Source organism: Coccinella septempunctata, chromosome 7, assembly GCF_907165205.1.
Source record: "Coccinella septempunctata chromosome 7, icCocSept1.1, whole genome shotgun sequence".
NCBI lineage: Eukaryota > Metazoa > Arthropoda > Insecta > Coleoptera > Coccinellidae > Coccinella > Coccinella septempunctata.
This window is the reverse complement of record NC_058195.1, coordinates 13,967,562-13,991,572: the sequence shown is the minus strand read 5'-3', so window position 1 is coordinate 13,991,572 and position 24,011 is coordinate 13,967,562. Positions and strand designations below refer to the sequence as shown.

At 33.6% G+C, this 24,011-nt stretch overlaps 1 protein-coding gene across 2 annotated transcripts; it reads left to right on the top strand.

The window, feature by feature from the left end:
• Nucleotides 1-3,970: 3,970 nt before the first annotated feature.
• LOC123316811 (protein PFC0760c-like) lies at nucleotides 3,971-23,835 on the top strand. Of its 2 annotated transcripts, none has more exons than XM_044903051.1 (7): nucleotides 3,971-4,090; nucleotides 10,490-10,943; nucleotides 14,876-15,235; nucleotides 15,427-15,555; nucleotides 22,109-22,701; nucleotides 22,842-22,976; nucleotides 23,582-23,835. In XM_044903051.1, the coding sequence occupies exons 2-7, from the start codon at nucleotides 10,499-10,501 to the stop codon at nucleotides 23,717-23,719; spliced, it is 1,800 nt and encodes a 599-aa protein (XP_044758986.1). In that variant the 5' UTR covers nucleotides 3,971-4,090; nucleotides 10,490-10,498; the 3' UTR covers nucleotides 23,720-23,835. The 2 variants fall into 2 exon arrangements, with proteins under 2 accessions (XP_044758986.1, XP_044758985.1); XM_044903050.1 differs by lacking the exon at nucleotides 3,971-4,090 and adding an exon at nucleotides 6,628-6,722.
• The last annotated feature ends 176 nt before the right edge of the window (nucleotides 23,836-24,011 follow it).

Below are 24,011 nucleotides of genomic sequence, written 5' to 3'. Positions count from 1 at the left end.
AGATCAATCAGTAAATTAAAAATTTAAGGGATACTATGAGCCAATCTTGACAATATTTATCGCTGATATCAATAGAAAGTAGAGCTGAATTAAGTCTTGATTGAAGTCATTAATTCTTTCTCGAAAAATAAGGCTAGAAAGAGGTTGTAAGCAAAACTGATTATTTTTTTTTCAATACAGAATACATAAATTAACCTTTGTTCATGAATAATCTATATAAATTGTTTTCAATGTTTTATGTTTTTTATCCACAATCGAATATTTTATACAAATACATAATTGAATCTTTCAATTCATTTCGTTTAATTACCGAATAACAACATTCATTTATTCAAGTATATTCCTCAACTCCTCAACTGTAGAATGCTCACGCAAGATAGGTACTCGTCATACAGTAACTAGTAACTAGCTTTCCTGCGTTGCAAGATTAAGTACCTACAATGATAAAGTAGCTTTGAAAATTTATATTTCAACTTGTTGAAAACTAACTAGGGGCCCCGTTTTTTTTTTTACACCAGGGCCTTTGACTATCTAGCTACGCCTCTGGTCTATTACAAAACCATGACATATTTCAACAGAATTTTCAATTTAAGAGTCTTTTATGGCTTTTATTTTAGCAATATTGTAGGTTATAGTTTGGAAAGGGGATTACATTTTAGCAACATTGGAACTACTCCATTTCCAAGTGTAATTCAGAAATGATCAAAGAAATTCAGATTAGTGAATTTAATTTCGAAATTGATAATTTGAAATTCAGTTTAGTCACATTTATAAATAAAGGGACTTGTTATCTCAAAGAACCTCTGCCAGCAAATTTTCAAAATGTATATCAGAGAGTATTATACCTACTAGATACTCTTTGCATATAACACACACGCAATCGCTTTCAGAAAGTAAATTAATATACCCTAGGAATGATATCCCACTTGCCCTTCTTGCTACTGCAAGTCAGTATTTCAGGACATCTTTGTCTTAATTATGTCTCAATTGTCTGCCAGTCTGCGTATCTTGTAATCTTTGTGTAAGCTTTTATATGAACATAGTTATATTACTGTTTTATCGTTATTTTTGATATAGGTATAGGGAGTTGAAATGAATATCGAAAACTGTTAATATTATTATTATTATTAACTACTATATGTATACCATAACTGTCGTTAATCCGAAATTCTTATTAGTTGTGACAATATTGGCTTAATGAATAATGAACAATATTCGTGCACTGATCCATAATTTTTTTTGGCGGAAATTGTTGGTCTACACAGTGGGTGTGTTAGTTTCCGTTAACGATCAATAATAATCATTCGAAAGTTGTGACATACAAGCTGGAACACAATACCAAGAAGTTTCACGATTTGTAAGTTATGCAGACGGTTCGTTTTTGGTTTCGATGACAATCTGGACCTACTTTCGCTGATTCTCTGAATATATAATAACATGAATTGTGGTAATGAACCGTTTTCGTTACTTCGCATGAATCAGCATCATGATATACATCATATAATAAGTACCGGGTGTAACAAGCTTTTGCCCAAAACTCATTTTATCCATCGGGATGCAAAGTGCCAACGAACTGTAACTACATACATTTTTGGGTTATTATTTATACTGTGTACTCAGCATTTGATTATTTGAAATCGAGCGGGGAAAACACCCCATTGAAATTTCCACCACGTCGATAGAAAATGCAAAAGTGTTCGAAATGTTGATATTTTTCTATTAATAAAATAATAAACAAATAAAAAACAAGTTTATCAAGAAGTCCTTTAACTTCAATTGAAAACACTCAAGTTTCACTACAAAAAATTAGATTATGAATTGAAGAATTGTTCAAAGCAGTTTTTGAATGGAGATTCATAACATAACATAATTTATTCATTTAATTTTCTCTTGAATACAGTTTAGATGTTCCTTTCAATAGTAATAATATTGTGCACAATATTATTACCATTAAAAGGAACATCCAAACTATATCCAAGAGAAAATTAAATAAATAAATTACATTGAATGCTCGACAGTTTTATGTCACTTTCTTTCCTTCACTGCTATTCTGACAAATCCGACCCCGCTCAACAGTCTGGAGCAAAAGGTAAGAAATAGTTGAAAATACAAAATAGCTATTTGAAGAATAAATTATTACCCTTCAATAAAACGTGTTGTGTTGCACTGCTATCTCAAGATCTACTGTGCAAATCGAATTTGAATTGATTGAAACAAATCTATGGAAAAAGTAATCAACAGATTTGAGTTCAGACAAGATCAATGCATTTTGAATTGAATGAATCACCAACAATGTCATCTGAAAACATTCGATTGGAAATAGGGAATTCCTATTATTAAATTTCCAAGTTAAATCATGGAATTTTTTCATCTCTTTATCTAGAATATATTCCACTGGATACTTATAAGAAATTTGACTTCGCGTCTTGAAGGAATGATATGAACTTTGGGGATGGCAGTGAAACTTTGCACATTAGAACTCCAATGGTGGAATTTTTCAGCTCATCGAAATTGAAAGTAATACATTAGCTTTGTGTAGAGACATCCAGTGATATTAGTCTTGATTGTTTTTGAAATGGTACAAAACTAAGAGAAACAAAATATATTGTGGAAGCTTTCACCTACTAAAAATGTTACAACAAACATCTTGTATTGTATCATTGCTGGACAATGATACTTGCAAATTAGATATATGGTCTACTGTTTTTTCCTTCTCCTATTCACTGAGTCTCCAAATAGTAACAAACTCATTTGCCCCAAACCAAATGGTATTTGTATCCCATCCGCAGTCCTAGAAAGAACCGAAGCTCATCCTTGGTGCAGAGAACTCTGAAAGCTTTTTAGAGAAAACGCCAGCAATCTATTTGTTGGCTCAACTTCAGATGTGTTCCTACAGATGGTTGTCTCAATACACAACTCCAATTCGTTGATGGCTCCTTTTTGTGCTTTTCCAAGCCCAAAGAAGACTTTAGGTCAGCAGGTGTTGACCATATAGACATCCATAGCAGATTCACTTTGTTACTTTACGTTATTAAGGCATTCCAAGGTTAAAAGGACCACCTGGGACTCTAGGAGTACGTACGTTATAATGTAATATTGAGTTTTGATACCTTTCAAAGCATAAACAGCTAAGGGTTTTGCTTATGAACAGAGAGTGAAGAAAAGAAAAGCTAACATTAGAGCTGTTTTAATGTAATATTGAGTTTTAATACCTTTCAAAGCATAAACAGCAAAAGGTTTTGCTCATGAACAGAGAGTTCATGACCTTGAGGCATGAAAAGCTCTTTAGAAGAAAAGAAAAGCTAACATAAGAGCTGTTTGTTTTTCAGTTTTCGATATTGTTGATCGATTAAACTTGTTCAGATATCTTTACACCGATTTTTTACTTCCAAGTAGGTACATAGTTTCCTACGTCTTCGTAATTGTGTTTTTATCGTAATTTTACAGGATTTTTCTTCATTTAAAGATTGTACCCTTTAATTTTTTACATTACTTCTTGTCATTGAATATCTGGTTTTCTACCTGTATGGATTGATTTCGTCATGTGAAATTTGAAAAGAAAATCTATATTTTAATTTTTCCATTTTTGATGGTCTCTCAGGAAATAATTTCCAATCTCCATTTCAAGTCTGTAGTAGGTATGTGTGACATGAAAAAATGGCGTATCCATTTGCAGATTTGATCATAACGTTCGATGATTGGTGAACCAAAAACTTCACGTCGAGAATTATTCATGAAGTTCCACTAACCCTGAAACATAAGAAGCTAATCAATTCTTCAAGCATTCCACATACAATATTCGGTTATATTGGGACAAATATGGACCAGCATTTTCATATTAGGCATCTCTTTTCGGTTTGATCGCTTTGCCCCAACTCTAGCACAAATAATTCTCCTCCACTTCTACCGTTTCAAATATAAACGTTTGTTGGAGGATCTGAATATTCTAACACAGTGATAATGACTTGAAGGTATCACTTTCGATTCGAATTCAGGTTACTTGTGTGATTTATTCGTTTCTATCCAAACAATCGGGAAGAATTTTGAAGAGTTTTCACATTCCTCAGGGTATTTGCATTTGGAAAATAAGGTAACTGTTGGATTTGTTTCTTGTTGTTAGTGTGAAGAAATAGAATCTTACTAGAGTCACCCCCTAGCAGAGCTTAAAAATAATGAAATGAAGAGTCACACATGAAAGTTTTCGTGTTCAGTTCCCTAATTGGTATTCAAAATTCTTGTACGAATTTCATTTTGTTTCATCTAATCAGTTTTTTGACATGTCGATGGTTGAAATTTTTCGATATTTTTATTTTTTTTTAAATAATGTTATTCAAAGGATTGGTCGTCATTTGTCATAGGCTCAAGTTTTTTTTTTTTTGTTTGACAGATCTGATCATAGTAATAGGTTAAAAGATATTTAAACGCTAAATTTGTTGAAATTTTCAATTTGGGCTCACTTACAATATGAAATATTAATTGATTAATTAAAATGGTGTGTTTATCAGTTTTTCAGCAATATACAACATATATACAGGGTTTCCCACGGTGGGTGGCCTATTAGGCGTTTAGGAATAACAGATTGTTCTGAAAATTTGGGTACTACGACTTACGTATAAGCGCAACGTCGCAACATTGAGAATATTTTAGTCAGATAGATCATAGTTGGGGAGCCCAAGAGGGAAATTCGGGATTTACTCGAGCGTGTCAGATTAATATAAGGGGAGATACCTTGGACCCTGTAGAATACCTCTACCAAAAATTAGACCTGTATATAGGGGGAATTGTCTAGGACAGCCTCTCAGAAAAGTAAAAAAAAAACGAACGATCATTGTACATACTCGAGAGTGACAGATTGAGATATATGTGGGTAATTACATGTTGAAAAGTATATATTCTCTTAATCTAATCTGACAATTCAAGCGTGACGAAAATGTGTGGAATGGCGCCAAAATTGCAAAAAAAAACGTCACATGTACATTCTCGAGCGCGGTGGCTATTTTTCTTAATTTGAAGCTAATGATTCAAGAAAAACGGAAAAAATATAATCTGACAGTTTCAGCAAGCCGAAAAACTGAAAATTTGCCATAAAGGTCACAAAAATCAAATTTTTTGAATTATCTCTTCTCCTGGGATTCAAATTGTTTTCGCATTCATTACGAAAGTTGTAGAGAATAAAATTTCGTCCGCAGCAATTCTTTCTACGTTCAAACGATCTTGAGATGTATGGCGATGAATGTACATTAGACTGGGTTCCTACATTGACCTTGGCCTTCCGCATGTGTGGCTAACCTCCTCGCCCTTATCGCCCTCTAACTCGAAAACGGTTGAGAGTAGGCAAATTTGCTTCTAACAAAAGTTGTATTGTATAGAATTTTATTGTCTACGACTTTCTTAATGAATACAGAAGTGATTAGTATTACAGGAAGGAAGATATTTAAAAAAAATGCCTTTATATCATCTTCAAATTGTCAGATAAAGAAAAGCCCCCTGATTAATATCAGATTAATGATAAATGGTGTCTGCAACACAAAGATTAACCATCTGTATGAAAATCTGACACGCTCGAGTATGTACACCTGACGATTTTTTTACATCTTTGAGAACCTGCAGACGCTTTCCCCACCGCTGAAAGTTCATAGTTTATTGATCCTTTTTTTTTCTGCAATCTAATCTTCAAAATCCACTAGGTCCCCATAACGCTCGAGTAAATCCCGATTTAGCATCTTGGGCTCCCCAACTATCAGAAATAGTACCCAAATTTTCAAAACAATCCTATGATACGTTCTCCGTAAACGTCTAATACCTTATACCTTCTCACCGCGGAAACCCTGTATGTATTTCACTGTGTTTCACATTTGTTGACAATAGTTTTGTCTATATTTTCATACATTTCTTTGGTTGATATTAGTTTTCATTGAAGTTATATTAAACGGCTAATGATCTGAGTAGTCGATGGCAAATCTAACATTGAATATACTAGGAAAAAGACCATTTTCAATGAACTTATGTAGTCTAGTAAAATCTAATACTAATACTACTAATAATAATAATAAATCGAAAAACTACGTCTACGAATTCGAAATAACAAGGTTCTTTGAAGTCTGCAAAAGATATACAATATACAAGGTGTATTTACCAAAAATATGACATCATATGCGTTGAGCGTCACAGTACTAGCCCGAAAAGTTTAATAAATATCGTAGTTTTTGTTTAAGAATATTTACTTGTAAGAAACTTCATTCCAACCCTGTTTATAAAAACCTTCAGTAGCCCAAGGGATCGGGTCGTCTCATGACCTGAAGGCGATACGGTTGAAAAATTTACTTCAGTTTTTATTCACAGTGTCTCTTGTTGGAAAATTTTGAAAATATCAAAAATAATGAAACTTTTTTCTGAATTTTTCTTAAAATAATTTGTTCATGAAATTCACTAATGGTAATTTTTCCTGAATAATGAGTTTCTATTCGAACATTTCGGAGATCCTGATTCCAAAATCGTGAGCAGGCTAGCTGTCGACTCAAGAATAAGCTCACGACGACCACTTGGAACACCTCTATCCTTCCATTTCTTGATTTGACGTCACATCGAGTATAAGAGGTAATGTATGAGGAAAATGCAGTTGTTAGTCTTCAAACTGGCATTCGGTCAGCACAGGTCATAGCTCTTAGTCGGTGCCTCAAGTGTTACACAGTGATCATCTTTGACCTACTGAAAGATATACGGTAAGTTCCGGTGTCCATTCTTAGCCGACCTGTGGATCCAGTGAAATTGAGACGTGCTCATTAGTGGGTTCGACCGGATTTGCCCAGATTTAGTGATGTGATTCTCGTTGGCATTCAATCTACACAGTGTTTCGGTAAATAACGAAAAAAACACAGAATAGTTGGAAAACAATTTTTTGAGGAGTATCAAGACCAGCTTTTGTGAAGTCTTAATTGAGTTTAGACGAGAAAAATTCTGTTTGTTTACCTACTTGTGTTGTCAGAAAATTCACAAATTTTCATCATTAGTCGACGATATAATCTGCAGGATAACTTTCGTTCGAATTTAAACAGGAAAATCGAGACGGGGTTGGTAAAAATGGGTGATCATTTATTTCTTTTTCACCTTTGAACTTGAAATGAATGTGTTGCTTTAAAGAAATTGCTTGATTGCTATAAGACAAATCAAATCAAAATTTTTTCATTAGATCAAATAAAGTCTGCAGTTTCTTCAGCTCAACTCAACTCCAACTATACATCTCAAATTCCTAAAGATATATGAAACCTTCCAACTCAAGTATTACTCAGGTATTATCCACATGATATCAGCAAAGAATTCAGTATAAAATTGGTTTAGAGAGAGATGATGTCTATCTATTTTTGTACAGTTTCATTACATAAATAAAGAAACATTGATATTTCGTAAACAGATTGAAAATCATCATCATGGATTGTTGATGAAAAAATATTTTGGCAAAAGTATGCATTTTTCTTGAAACTTTTATGTTATCTCCCCCAACATCTCAATCAAAAAGAAAATTAATAAGAAATTAAAATTTATTGAAGAGTTGAAGCTTCTCCTGCGTTAGAAGTTATATGACCAATAAAAAATTGCATAAATAGTGTAAGTACCTACAAACGAAAATTTTTCATTTATAACCTGTCGCTTATAGGGTAAGAAAACCCATAAAATATCATAATTGGTAATGATGAATTGAAATGAAACAATCGCTCATGAGGTTTTTGACATCCATACTTCAACACCGCTATCTTAATATCTTGCAAGCACATAATTAAAGTTTATTTCTCCATATTAATTGATATATCACCGAATTTTACTCCCAACATTCAACAGATAGCTACTTTCATATAACGGATGACTTATCTACCACTGTTAGTCGGAAATTGAGTTCAGATTCTCATGCTTCTCTTCCCATGCAATAACATATGATACCTTGGGAATGCCTGTTATTAACATTGAATATCCCATTACCCATTGAAAAAAAATCATTATTCTTTCTCTCCACCTATTCAGGATTCAATTAGCTCTTTTACTTAAGTTCTCGATGAACCAATAAAAAGGCAATGAGGGCAAACATTCTACTAGAATTTGTTCTCGTAAGTATCAATCATTACCCTTCATTTATAGTATTTATACAGTAATTATTGCTGATGAATGTTGAAGCACAAAAAGTGTTGAAGTAAAAAATCAAAATTCCGTCCACTTCAGTTGATCGTATTCGAATGGATGGGCAAATATGATTTCTTCTCAATCCGTATTCTGCAGTTTATATTTTTTGAAACTTATTTTGAAAAGAACCACACAGTATTGATTGAGATCCATGCTTCGAGTTTTCTGTCAACATTGAATTTGAGGAGTAAAAATTTTTCATCTTGTTATGAATTTTTAAATTTGGAATTTCGGTATTTCTTCTTTGAAGTATAAAACTATTCAATTAGTTTTATTGGCTTTTTTAACCATCCAAATAAGGTGTTCTTATTATTCATTCCTAATTGGTTTATTCATACTGATAAGAAAACTACTTTTGATTTCCAAGGGATAAATCTAATTTTTTCTGTTCTTTGGACAGTTTCAGATGGGGTATAGATAGAAACATACTTGAAATGAAGATGGGAATTCCCGAATTCCGATTCCTTTATTTCGTACATATTCCGATACGTATAACTAGGCAAAGCCTATCTATGATATTGAATCTCGCAATAAATTAGACGACTAAAACAAAAACATATTTTGAAATTAAAACCACAATAATATGGGCACTTTGAAACTCCTGTCGCATACGCCATTTTGCACCCTTGTTAAAATATATATGAGTCTTTAAGAAATCAGTAGTTTTTTTCGAATTGCTCCCACATGTTATGAGATATGTACTCACCAGTTTCTTGAATCGAAATAATTGATAATAATAGAAATTATTAATTAATGTTAATATCAAATCTGAAGCAGCAGTTTTTGGGTATTTTCCAAAGACACTTTTTCTCACGTGAGAAAATAATTAATAGAAAAAACTGCATCAAGAACCAGGAAATTATTGTTTGAGAGGTCAGTGAAAATTTCATAACAAAAACGTTTTTTTATTGATCTCTACCCTGAATTTTTACATCAAATTGAAATCATTCTGAATGAAAAAACATAAATGTGATTTGATTCACGTTTAAATTGCTCAGATCTACTTATCTTTAAACTTGAATTCTTCAGTATTTCTTACTTTTGCTGAAAAACATTCTAGATTCTAGTCGCTGATTAGAAATAAACAATATACATAGTAAGGCACAAATTGACTCGTACAAATATTTTTACAGTATTTTCTTAAGGTCAAAAGACAATTTTTTTTCCTTTTCCATTTTCTCCGTATCGGCTCGGATTAAAAGATACAGGCTGTTGCAAAACCATAAAAAATGTTATTTCAAGTTCTATCTCACAAAGGGTTTTATCAAATGAAATTAATGTCAGAATATATTTTTTCATTTATTTGATTAATCTCTGTCAAACACAAGATATCACCCACGTCTTCCAGTTTTCTCATTATGACCATTATGTACCATAAAAATACCAAAAATTCAAAGAACCCAACTCTTGAAACTAAATTTCAAGCTATCTAATGAATATTGGAACGTGTTTTAAAATAAAAGTATTCTTCATATTTTCTCATATAATGCGCCGTTTTCGTGTAATTGGATGTTCAAAAATCAGAAAGTATCAGTGAAATTTGAAAAATTGGGTACTTTGACCGAATGCACATTTTCCACAGATGCGTAGCGTCATAGATTTAGCTAGTTATTCTGAAGGTAATTTTGTTTGCCCAGGGGTGACATAGCTTCCAACTTAAAATGGCAGGGTATATCTTTTTAACATGGCTGAATCGAAAAAAATCGTATTAAAAAGGGTTTCTTTTGACCTCAATAACCTACTGTGAAAATATCTGTACGAGTGAAAGACTCACGCTGTATATATATGAAAACAATCATCTCAACATCGGCTATTCTTCTCTTTTCAATCGACTTTGACAAAATAAGGGAAAGAAGGGAAGAAATTATAATGTCGATACAAAAATTGGGATATATTTGGAATGAACACTTGCAAACTATTTTCAAATGATACTTAGATATATTATTATATTATATCAAAAGTGAGCACTGAAGTTAATTTTTTAGAGAATACTGCAATAGAACTGAATAAGTAAAAAAAGAGAAAAATAATCTTATGTCATTGAGAATACTATACGATTTCGTGTAGATCGTCCCATCGTCCTATACGTAGATTCACATTTTAAAGATTCGCCTATTAAATAGTCAAGACTGTTAAGTAGATTAGTATACTCAGCAGAGTCGCTTATGGAGTAAATTCTCCTATTATATTAAGCCTATTGAGTAGATTCACTTTTTTGTAGTTTCTCAACATGTCCACCCATTTTTTCAAGCTGAAAAGCATCAACAAATTCGTGACAATGCACAACATTCTAATAACCGTTTTCCTTTATTTTCAGCGCCGAAACATGAAGTTGCATTGCCTTGGGGTAGTACTCCTCATAGTCATACTAGACTCGCACATAAACGCCCTCCCGTTGTCACAAGACGCTGTTGCGCCATCGGAAATTGCCAAAATCCAGAGTGTAAAGACTGAAACTTCCGAAGCGCCCCAAGTCGCTCCCGAAAAGGAGGCCGACAAGGAAGAAACCGCGTTACCTCAAGAACCGACAAAATTGGATAAAGACGAAGTTAAAAGTGTGGTTGAACACAAAAAAGAAGGAAAAGTCACGGGTAGACAGTCGTCTTCAGACGACGATGATGACGATGACGACGATGACGACGACGACCTTGATTTAGGGGTAGATGATGACGACGATGACGATGATGATGATGATAGCGTTGCTGAAGATGATGACGATGAAGACGACGAGGGTGATTATTTCGACAGGTTGTTCGATGATATTTTGGGAGGTGAGTTCAATCTGCAATTCTCGAATGAAGTTGTGATAATAGGATTCCCGAAAGGGCCATATGTGTGATTTTTAAAGCCATGGTATTCATATTTAAAATTTCACAAAACGTCAAAAATGGAAACTGTTGAAACAGTCTCAAAATGTCTAAACATCCTGGACTTTTATGAAGAAGTATATTTACATAAGACATGCGTTTCCATGCTAACAGAGTTCAATTGACAGAAAAGTTTTAGATTTATAAACATGCACAGCGCACAGCGATGAGAGTTCATTAAACGGGTTGAACTTTAATGAAAGATACATCATTATAGCTCTCTACACTCATGCCCAATTTTCTTCACAGTGGAAAGCCAGGTTAAGGGCCCTGGAATTCTAGGACCGTTCCAGCGGAGAACTTGAGAGAAATATTTTTTCGAATATCGAAAAATGATTTTATTTCCTTCTTAAAAAATGAATGAGTTTCAAATTTCAAAGTAGTCTTCTTTCAAACATATAGCAAAATATATTACAATTATACCTAAATATGCAGTGTTAGAACTATTCAGAGGCTGACTATAGGAATATCGAAAACCGTTAAACATAAAGGATGGCTTAAATTACAAAAAAGTAATACACCAGTATAATCGCTATAAAGGATTATGACTACACACCGAATGTCATGTAGTTATCTCCAAAAACAAATGAGTTATGAGAAAAAAATGAAAATCATGATTTTCAGTTTTTTCGAGATATCTCAGGACCATCACAGAAATTTGGGAACTGTTTACACCCACTCACTCATCCTTGAATATCGCAACTTTTTTTTTAATTTAAGCTACTCTGTATTTCTAACGGTTTTCGATATCCCTGCAGTCCTTCTCTAAATAGTTCTAACCCTGTATACCTATTCATTCTATATCAACAAATACCTTACAGAATTTCATTCAAATATGAAATTATGCCCCCACCCCAACATCACTCCTGGTACCGCCATTGCAACGAGCTGGATGTCGAGATTTATTACTAGAGTGTTGCTCTTTTAGAATATGTAGTTCTACACCTCACAAAATTTCAAATACAAAATTATGCTCCACTCCCAAAATCACTCACTGCACCGCCACTGTTTTATTATTTATGGTGTTAAGTTGGGACACTCCTATTATCCCCACACCGGATAAATTCACTTAATTTTTATTCAGTTACAAATGTAGATAGATATCTATACATTTTAGGAAATTTCCTTTTATGCAGCATAAAATTCTCTTGGAACTTTCGAATACATCGACCAAAGATCCTTCTAGATAAAAAACTATGAGAATCAATAAAACCACGTTCTTTATCGAAATACCTATGTTTCCAAAAAACGCTGTTTTCCTCAAAATAATATTCTTATACAACGATTGGTATCATCTTATATATGTCATATGTCATATAACATACCTAGATATATAACATAACACTTATCAACAGGCCAAAAGAGATGTGGGAATTCTTCGTTTACCTTATTTATTTTTGAGAAAAAGATGGATAATTTTGTCCGTTGTCACGCTCAGTTTCTCGTCTAACGAAGCGTTTAAGTCTCTTCGAGAGTATCATCTCTATTAGTTATAACGTTTATATGTTGATTATACCAATGCGTATTGTTCAAATTTGATAATTTTGTCTTGGTTTGTAAATTTTGATCTTCGTCATCGATATGCCTGGATATACAGTTATACAGGGTGTCCATCAACATTTGCTAAACAATTATTCAGAGTGATTTCTGTTCTGGTTTTTCCTTGAGTTTTTCGGTTTTATTTGTAAAACTAGTCTATGAAAAAATAACTTGTGGTTATTTTCCTACTAATTCTACTTATTTTATACAATACAATTCTACTTACTTATACTTCATTACTGAATTTGGAAAACCACTTCTAATAGATATTCATATGACCAATTCAAGAGTTTCTAGTAATTCTTCAAAACGAAACAGATTTTTACTTCTTTCATTTGAATATCGTATTTTGAAAAGCGATCGATTAAGAAACGTTTGAACACTTAAAAAATTCTTTTCCATATTCTGAAAATTGCCGTTCATATTTATAATAGTATCAAACGATTCGTCCAAGTTTCGAAGATTTGAATTGGTTTTTATTTCGGAATTCATACTTTTATGCTCTGAAAGAATTGCACTGCCCTTTCTGTATGATAATATATAGAAATTGGAACAAATTATTCAATATGGGTGCTACAATAGTATATTATTTAACGAGCGGTAATGTAGGTCATAACTCACGCAGATGAAGTTTGCAGCGCGAGCCGTAGGCGAGTGCTGTAATTCATCAAGTGAGTTATGACCATTACCGCAAGTTGAATACTATACTTTATCTACGACTTTAACAATAAATACTAAGATACAAGTACAGAGAAAGAACTTCAAGTCTCAATAGTGACCTACAACAGTACTATAAAAATTTTAGTTTAAATTTTCGGGCGATAAATTCTGTATGGTAATATTAGCAGCTCGTCTTACTTCTGGAGGTGTACATAATACTTCATCTTCATTATCTGAATTAATTCTTTCGAGCAAAATATTCACAATAATTAGTTATCAACTTAATTTGAAAACGTCAAAATTATTCAAGTGACATTCCTCCCCTCAATATCAATAATGGACTGTTCCCTTTCGGCCAACCGGCTTGTAGAAAAAGCACAGAGCCGGTTATAGTGAGTTATAGTAGTGAGTTATTATAACTCACGTTGTTTGTTTACAAATACTATTAATTGCTCAAAAGCATTTGAATAATGAATATATAAATTAATAGGAGTAGATAAAATGATTTATTTTGCATCATTTGCAAACATATTGTTTTGAATTTTTTTGGGATGAAGTCACTTTTTAAAACAGGCAATTTTTCATTCATTCATGTTATTTGTGTTACTCTAAAACCTCCCTGACGCTCTCATAGCGTCGTCAGGTAGGTATACATAAGAATAATATGAACAAAGAAAATGAAGCGAAAATACAAGTCAATTGCAAGTTAAGCTATCCTTAAACATTTGAGATTCCAATCATTAGGTAACAGTCCTGAAACGGAGATTCTCATGATTAATTATACAGGGTGTCTCAAGATTTATGGAAATAAATTTGGATATAGGTTCAGAACCTCGAAATAAGACGAAAAGTTCCCATAGAGATAAGTCGTAGGTATGTCTGAAAACGCTTTGTTGATGAAGAGTTACTTTGCTTCAAAGATTTCGTTGTGGATTTATTAGATTTTTTCAAAGTAGGGCCAAAATGAACAAATCAAATTTTGCTGAGGTATTTTTCGAGATACATACGAAACAAATTTTCTCAGGCGGGGTTTTCTTAATCTGACAGTTTGAAGATGATAACAATGCATTTTTTCGAAATATCTCCCTTCCTGTACCTCTAATCGATTCTGTATTCATTATGAAAGTTATAGATAATAAAATTCTATACAACTTTTGTCTGAAGCAATTTTACATACCTTTAACCATTTTCAATTTAGAGGGTGATAAGGGCGAGGAGCTTAGCCACACATGCGAAAGGCCAATATATCTCAAAAACGTTCAAATGTAGAAAAAATTTTTGCGGACAAAATTTCTAGAAAATGTTATGCTCTTCTACTTTTATAATGAATGCGAAAACAATTTGAAGCCTAGGAGAGGAGATAATTCAAAAAAACTGATTTTTGTGACCTTTATGGATAATTTTTATTGTTTCGGCTTGCTGAAAATGTCAGATTATATTTTTTCCGTTATTCTTAAATCATTAGCTTCAAATTAAGAAAAAAAACCACCGCGCTCGAGAATGTACACGTGACGTTTTTTGGAAAGTTTGGCAAATTTCCCTCTTGGGCTTCCCAACTATATAGGTAGACGTATTCCTTGAATAGCATTCTATTTCGTCCGAATTTCAATATGATAATCAAATTTTCTTTGTTACAGAGGATGACGATGACGATGATGATGACGATGAAGAAGACGAACCGGTCAAACCTCAACCAGTAGCTTCTTCCACAGCTGCCCCCGTTGAAACTTTCATCAGTGAAGACTCGAATCCTGCAGGAGAGGCCGAAGACAACGTTTCTGTAGAAACTGAAGTGCCAAACGACGGACCCATTGTAGAGAATGCCCCTGATAACGAAGTAGTCAACAAGGACCCCGTTGATGAAGGAGAGAGTGAGGATAACTCCATCGTGCAACCTGTTATTGTCCAGCCAGTACCTGCTGAAGATACCGCAACCAACAACGACGATGATGATGACGACGACGACGATGATGACGATGACGATGAAGGACTTGGCGGTGAGTCACTTATTACATATTTCATGGGCGAAGTCTTGCGGGTCACAACATTGTTTGAATTTGTCATCATACCACTTTCTCACAAACAAATACATTGAAGTAAACTTAATTTTCGTCAGAGTTGGACATTTTTTATGAATGCCCACGTGCATAAAAGCCCAATACTTGTTTATTAATCCATCAATTTTCAGGTCTGGCAGATGATGATGATGATGACGACGATGACGATGATGATGCCGCTGACGATGACGATGACGACGACGACGATGATGATGATGACGAAGGGTCCCTAGACGATGTCATCGATGCCAAAAGATCACGTGAGTCCAAGTCACATAAAGTTTTACACGCAAAGAGACCAAAAACTGGTAGGAAGCACCACCACAAACGCCAACACCATAAAAAAATATCTAAATCTGTGAACAAACTTCCATAGGCTTGTAGGCTCGTAAAAATCCTCTCTCTCTTGTACAAATGCTAATTAGTATTTATTTTTCTTCAGCAGTCAGTTGCTTTCCACATGACTTTGAAACCTTATAGTTCCAAAATACTTCTTCAATCTTTATACATATTCAAATAGATAAACGATGAAAATGTGACTAGTCGAAATTTTAATTAGCAATGCAAACAAGCGGATCGAAATTTGGTTATTTTTTGGAATGCGACAAAGTTTAGTGCCAGTTGAAGATTTTCTTTGTAATAATTTATTTTATTTATTTATTTATTCCTTTAATGCTTATTGCATTATACTGGGTATATGTCACACTTTTGGTGACTTGAAAATCTGAAAAATTATAGATGAAATGTACAATGAAATGTCCCAATAGAATTTACCTTGAATCTTGGTGTTTTATTTATTTTTTTATTTTCTTAACTGTATATATTCATGATCATTTTGTGACATGTACTTAGATACTAATGCATTCTCTTACTAATTTTGCATGCGGAAGGCAGTTTTTTCAATCATTATGGTGTTAGAAAATGAGTAATTTTAAGCATATATTTATTTATAAAATAATATTGCATGATATAAACATATTGGAATGCAGAAGTCATAACAAGTTAATATAAAAATCATTAAATGCGAATTAAGATCTGAAAAATCGGAATGAAAGGTAGGTACACCATTCATATCAGAAGGGATGTATAGCAGCATCAAAGCGTTGAAAAAGATCTCAAAAATTTTTTTAAAAGCCATGTAGGTTTTTGAAAATTAATGTTTTCATCTGGTATCTGTATACCAGGCTTTTTCTCGATGAAGTAACTCGATGAAATTTGGTCCCCCCATCTGGATTATTGACCCCTTTTCCAGAAAATTAAGCAATAAAATTAAAAAAATCATTTTTGTTTTTATGATGCAATCATAAAACCGGAAAATGTTCTCTAGATTCGAAGATCATTTCTGTAGTTTGCAAAACAAATGGAGATGGAGAAAACCAACCTTTTTCAACAAGAATGACCATTTCCAAAAAACAAAATGAGATCATGTTTTCTCATGAAACCACTTCTGAATTCTTCAAACAAGTGGTTTTGTTGAAATCCTACAAACCAGTTTCCAATTTTTTCTTGATTCTTCTAAAGTTTCTTAAATTTCTTTATCCACTTTATAGGTTGAAATTTTCAAGGAATTGATCTCAAATTCAGAAGGTAACAATTTGTATTTTTGTCCCTATATTTTGAAAAAAATTCAAACGATTCTTGCTTCGTATCATGAAAAACATGTGACATCGGTAAAAAATACAGGAGGGGTATTTTGTTCTCTTCGACGATGTGAAAATGGGTGAAAACGATCGCAAACAAATTTTATAATATTATGATATTGGCATGCTAATATAATAGGTGAATTTTCTCAAGCGAAACTTCATGTGGAAACCAATGGTTCAATCAAAATCTTCCTTCTAAAACCGAAGTGTAGAGTTTAATTTGTTGAGTAAATGATGAGAGATTAGGGAAAATTTGTTCAAAAAGTGGGACGCAGTCAAATTCTCCAATAAATATTCCCATTATTCAGCTCCATCTCCGGGCAATCTCTAATTAAAATACTTTCACCGGAGATGAAGTGAATCAACAATTTCTCATACGACTTGGACAAGAGTATCGTAGTTAGCCATGACCGAGAATTTCTTCAATAACCTCGACCTTCTGTAGTCTTCCGCACATCTGATGTAGACGAGGATGAAGAAATTCGAAAGTTTCTTCGATCAGAATCTTCACTGTATAGGACCATTGGGATTAATATACAGGGTGTGTAAATGAATAGTTACGAAAAACTTTGAGGGGTGATTCCTTGTCAAAAAATTTTGTGGATCTTTCGTGTGATTATTTTTTAGCAGCCCCTTAAAGATAGCACTTACAAAGCAATCTTTAATGTTTTCTGAAAGTGGAGTTACACCCTGAATACTCAGTGGTAAGGCTATAACCATTCAATATAGGTTTTTTTTCTTGGGCCCTCTATCGTATGAACGTTGACGTTCATTTTCCACATAAGGCTAGCCCAACACTGCATTCTTAAGATTTTCTCGGCTATCAGATCACTTCACCGGCAGGATCATGGAACAAGGTCACCCAGTGACCCACTTCAACGTGTTCGACCCGCGGTTAATTAATTTTTTCGTCTGAGATTACAAGCGGCGACAACGGTTGAATAGCCAAAATAACAACCTAAAGCCATTAAAAGACATCTTAGCTCGTGAAAGAATTCAGGTGGAAGGAGGATGGAACGACTTGTTTCTCGCCGGATGTACCTACCTTCGTTTCCTCATGGTGCGAGAATACAATACTGTCAATCTATGTCATAGGGTCAATGGTATTATCGATTATCTATATACAGGGTGTTTCTAAATTGATGCGAAAAATTCGAGAGTGCGATTTTATTTTATAGCTAACATTATGTAAGGGAGTTCTTTGATATAACTCTTTGTTCGACACCCTTTTCTCTCCAACAGCTTCCTAGTAAAGCAGAATTATCGATTTTATCTCTGAGAAAAGAAAATTTAGAGGAATAAAGTATAACAAATGAATAATGCAGCTAGCAAAATGTCTATGGTTTTTTTCAACCAAGCAATGTCATTCACCCTCTTTTAGGTAATGATATTTCTTGGTTGATATTATATTGCATCAGTACTTTTTAATGTTTTTAAAAGTAGGAATTCATTCTTAAACTTTTTCATATATCTTCGCCTTGGACGTGAATGGGTCTAATCCACTCAATATAAATTTCGAGTAAAACACATTTGAACTTTTTCCGCTTTAGAAAATCATTAACGCCTAGCTCAAGACTAGAATTATAGAATTCAAGTCTCAGCTTGTCAAATGTGGGTAACTACTTTTAACTCCTATTGGATATTTCAAATCAGCCCTGTAGAAAACCGTAGCGGAACGCTAGGTTCTATTCACTTAAAAAAAATTTGCTTAGATCTTTTAACACTTTTGTTAGAACTCCACCAATAAGCTACAAACCGATTGAATGTCTTCACTACTACTTGTGGATTAGTCCCATTCACGTCCAAGGCGACGATATCTTGGATCACAAAAAATAAGATAATATATATTTATAGACTCTCATCGCCATATAGAATCACAGGGCTCAAGCAAGCTACTTCATAATAACATTATTAGTTTCATTTTTCCAGTTTTCTTACATATCACAATATGAAATTAAAATTTTTCGCATCAATTTAAAAACATCCCGAATAGCGTGAAAGAAAAAATAAGTGAAGTTGAAAACTATACATTGGGTTGGGATGAAGCATGGAACTAACTGAATATCTCAAATACGAAAAAAAAATTATTTATAAAGCTTTGCAGGAAACTATCGCATCACGCATCTGATATAATATTTTTCGTTATTTCTGATGTACTCTGTACGGTTTCAATGTTTCTATTTTTATCTGTATATTTATGCAGATTTAAATTCGTATGCACTGAGTTTAGTGAAAATATCTTGAAAAAACAAGAAATAAATCACTCCCCAGTTATCTAAAGCGTGGATCATATTTTTGGATACTAATAAAAAAATAAGGTATCAGATGCGTTATATGCACCACTGTGCTTGTCTGCATAAGTTGATAAATATCGTTCTTTTCGTTCAAGAGATATTTACTTAGTTCCTTACAAGAAGATATAGCATTACAGGGTGAGAAGTAAAAATATTTCAACAGTAGATTTTTGAGGTGAAAAGAAACACTATTTTCTTATAGATACCTACCATTTTTTCCAGCTCGGCCATTCGGCGTTATAGCCATTTCAATAATGAGCTGTGCCACCCCTGGGCCCTGGAAAAACAGAATTACCTTCAGAACTAGCTGAATCTGTAATCTGTGTGCTCTACACATCCGTGGATCTATTAAAAAAAGTTACATTGGGTCAAAGTACCCAATTTTTCGAATTTCACAGATATTTTTTTTAACATCAAATTACTCGAAAACGGCGCCTTATACGAGAAAATAAGAAGAATACTTTTATTTTTCAAAACGTTCTAATATTCATCAAACTTTTGGTGTCAAGAGTTGGGTTCTTTGAATTTTTTGTATTTTATGGTATGTAATAGTCATAATGAAAAACTGGAAGACGTGGATGATATCTTGTGTTCGAAAAAGATTCATGAAATGAACTATAAACGATATTCCGCAATTCATTTCATTCGATAAAACCGTTTGTAACAATCAAAAATATTTTTTTATGCTTTTTCAACAGCCTGTATCTCTTAAATCGAGACAATTCGGAAAAAATATTAAAGAAGAAAAGTGTTTCCTATGACCTCAAAAATCTTCTGTTAAAATATTTATTCTAGTCAGAGACGTGACAAACCCTGTTTGTCTCTGTACTAGTCATAAATACTTACCCTGTATAGCATGCTTACTTTCTTACTTGATCCCAACTCTGTGTATTGTCTATTTAAATGTAAATTTTATAATTTCCCTATTGAATAAGTACTCTTTTTTAATAGTAAAAACAACCTAATTATCACAAACCAATGAGGTTCTATAACAGAAACTCTACACGGGTGCAATGGGGTAGATTTCAGAGCGTATTATTGTAATGCTACGCAGAGGCTATTCATAGACAACAGTGGCAAATGGTAATGATGGTGCGGTTGCATCAGTCAATAAGTTAACCACAACAAAAATGCATGGTGCATTTGGTTAGGATAGGCCTAGCACCTTTTTTTTTATTGATCGTAAAAATGAACGTTTGCAGAATAAGCGCTGTGAATTTACTCTTTATTGCTTCTTCGATATTTGTAAATATTCAACAGTTATTTGGGCAGGAAGACTATGAGTAATCAGCCCTTTGAAAAATAGTCTTTCACTGCTACCATAAAATACACCCTGCAGTTTTCATCTTTCACTAGAATAAATCGCTACATTTTTACCTATTATTTTATTATTTTTGATGTAGGTATCTTTTACACTACAAAATATTTCCTTTGATATTTCACTTAACGCCAGATAATATTAATTGTATCATTCAGAGAAATTAAAATCACTGATTGCTCAATAAAACTACTGAAATTATGAGATAAAAAGTATATTGCAATGAGTCAAGGAGCTAGTAGATGAACTATTGGATCAACCCACATTACAAATTTGATGTGTCCAAATTCAACAGTTTCGGGAATATCATTTTTTAATATGTAGGGTTTATTACACAAATTTCATTGCATTGTTAGGTATATGTTATTAGCCGTATTAGCACTCGATTTTTAGGCGAGGGTAAACTAAAAACACCTCATAATGTCAGAAACTGTGCACTCTCAACAGCAGAAAAAGGTTCATCGCCTCCAATTAGGTACACCTGGCAGACGTTGAATTTGAAATCTCGGTAGAAAGTTCTACTGGCCGTGACCTCTCATGGTCGTACGAACAGTCACCTTGTCGATCGATACCGTTATTAACACTTGGCAGCCAGGAAAATCAGATGGTACGCCTACTTTAGTTCGACCTGTGAATAACATGCAAATTTCTACGGTTCTGAATGACTTCCTCCTGAAGATAATGGATCATAACGGGGAAATGATTCAAAGCAGAATATCCATACATTTTTGCTTATTTGCTTCCAAGTAGGTTCCACAAAATTTTGATTGACCCTCAAGTATCTATTTAAAATCTCTTTCGATTGAATTGCATTATAAAACTGTAACATTTTTCCTCAGTATATTTATGCAATAAATCACTTAGGGATCATGGACTCATTTCGATGAGGCAGTAATAATGAAAACAAACAATAACTGAACAAAATCTCGCAAAACATACTGACATCATTATAAAAAATTTACACGAATTCAAAGAATGAAATTTAAATCAGTTGCTATATACCTTCCAGTGCTTCAACGCTTCTGCCAATTGGACATTTCTAAAAAATGAGTACCTACCCCTTCAATGGTATTTTGCTATTTCTATACCTAAATCCCTGATTATATAGGTATACTAGAACTAGAATTAACCTTAGTAACGATAAAAAAGCTATATCATAGTCAATGGCTGATTTCTTCAATTAATTTGCGGAGTGAAACTTCGACTGCGAATTGAAAAGTCTTTTTCTGGCTCATGGGGACCATGGGGTGGCTTACATAAAACAATATTACCAATGAAAAAGACCCATTTTGATTCTAAGGGGGTAGAATGTCAGCTTTCGATTGTGAATTGTAGAATACAGGTCATACATTTATTCAGGGTGGAAACCCTCTTCAGAATTTTGAGTAGCGTGAAGGGTCAAGTCATGTCGAACTTTTTCTTCGTGAAAGTACAAAAAATTTCCAATTTTTGCCACAAATGATATATTTTATTCCCAGTCGAATACTTTATGTTCTTCTTCTTATTGCCGAATTTGGAAAGGATGTGGTGTGAAAATGACCATAAAATATCTTTTCAGGAGCCCTGAATTCTTCACCCAAAATGCCCGCCATATACATCTCCAAATATAACAGATTCGTCGACAATATCATCAGCAGAATCAACAGGATATTGGGTAAATCATATGATCCAGTCAGGGTGAAACTCCAATCTGGCGAATCTAAAAAGAACAAGAACAAAAAGAAGGGGACGAAAACTAAGTCTAACAAGCCATCAAACCGTCAAAGGGAAGAAATGCCATCCACCAAACAGGAAGAGATGCCGATAGCTAGAGCTGACAGTGGGGAGTCTAGGGAATCGTCGTTCATTCTCATATCAAGGAATGGGGAGCCTACTCTGAGAAACATAACAGTCAAAACAGAAAAGACACAAACCAGAGCAACAAGTTCGTCGAATAAGAATAAAAAGAAGAAATCCAATAAAAATAAAACAAAGGCGGAGAAGAACAAAAATAAAACGAAATCTACGAGCAATGCCAAAGTCAGGGCCACATTGTTCGGACTCAGCAGCATCAAAAGGGATGGAGACGTTACGGTCAATATGATGAGTGACCACACTACAGTTAAAACGAACTTCATACTGGGTCCACTCACACTGCGAGTAGAGAGAGAGGTAAGTTTGATATTTTCTGCTCTTTATCTTTTCCTTCGAAAACTTCGTCGTTTTATACAATTTTCATTGAAGTTTTCTATTTTATTTTTTCATTGTTATTTTCTTACGATTCGATTCACTTATACTTTTGACTTTTTTAGTTTGGTAAAGGGGCTAGGAGAGAATTAAAAAGTGCCACAGCTACAACAGCAGAGATGTATGGTAGACTGAATCTGAAAATCATCCACGGAGGAGCTGCCACTCTGCATTCTATCAAAGTGTTACAGCCAAAACAGGTAACTAATTCTAAATTTAATATTTCAGTTGAAATTTTCTGATAATATTCACCATAATGACCTTCAACCGAATTTTTCTTATTTTCTATCTGGCTCCTGAGTCGACAGTGTTTGCTGGGCACCCTCCGGTTATTCAGCTTTTGTTTGACATTTTTGGCGGCCCTCAAAATGCAGCAATTCGCTCACAGATAGCGATCACCCAACCCTTCAAATCAACTGATTATCCCCTCTTACCTCTCATACTCGGTGATTAGTACCTAAATGCCGACCATATTCCATATAAGTCAATTCAGTTGTTAAAGATATCAATATCAAGAACATACTATGAAGAAATATCGGTATAACAGCCGAGAATGGAATCCAAAACAACCAAAGTCAATTTTATTAAGAATGAAATAAATGTGTTGACAACACAAACTTTAGAAATTTTCCAGTTTTGTGAACGTTTTCAAGGTAGCAGTTTTCAACATTGATCAGCTAGGGGTGGTGGCATCATCCATTACTAAAATTAATATACATATTTCTTATTTCATTACATGACCAATATACATTTTTCTATTTTCGTCAATAGATTTTTTTTTCGAATAACTCGAACCTTTTTGCAGTTGAGAATCGACAGTGAAGAGGACCATGAAAAGACCAAAGAATTCCTATGGAAAAAGACATCTCATATTGCCACCGTTGTGTCTCAGAAACTAGCGGCAGCAGCTAGATCAATGCTCAAGCCACCGCCAAAGGCGTAAAATTTTTCACTTGGTTTTATGAGTGAATGAACTGATACTCATGATATTTATTTATTATTTATTTTTTTAATTTTAAGTTATTTATTTATTTTGAATAGAATTTTATAAATCAAATTTTGCAGTCAATTATACTTCGATGAAATAACCAAGAAATTGAATTTTCAAATTTCTCGTTCAACCCAAAATGGTGTACTCAAGTATAATCAAAATTTTAACAATTTTTTTTGCACTTTGCTAGAGTGGGGATATATAGGTATTGACCCACCGAACTACAGATGAAAAGTGAAACAAA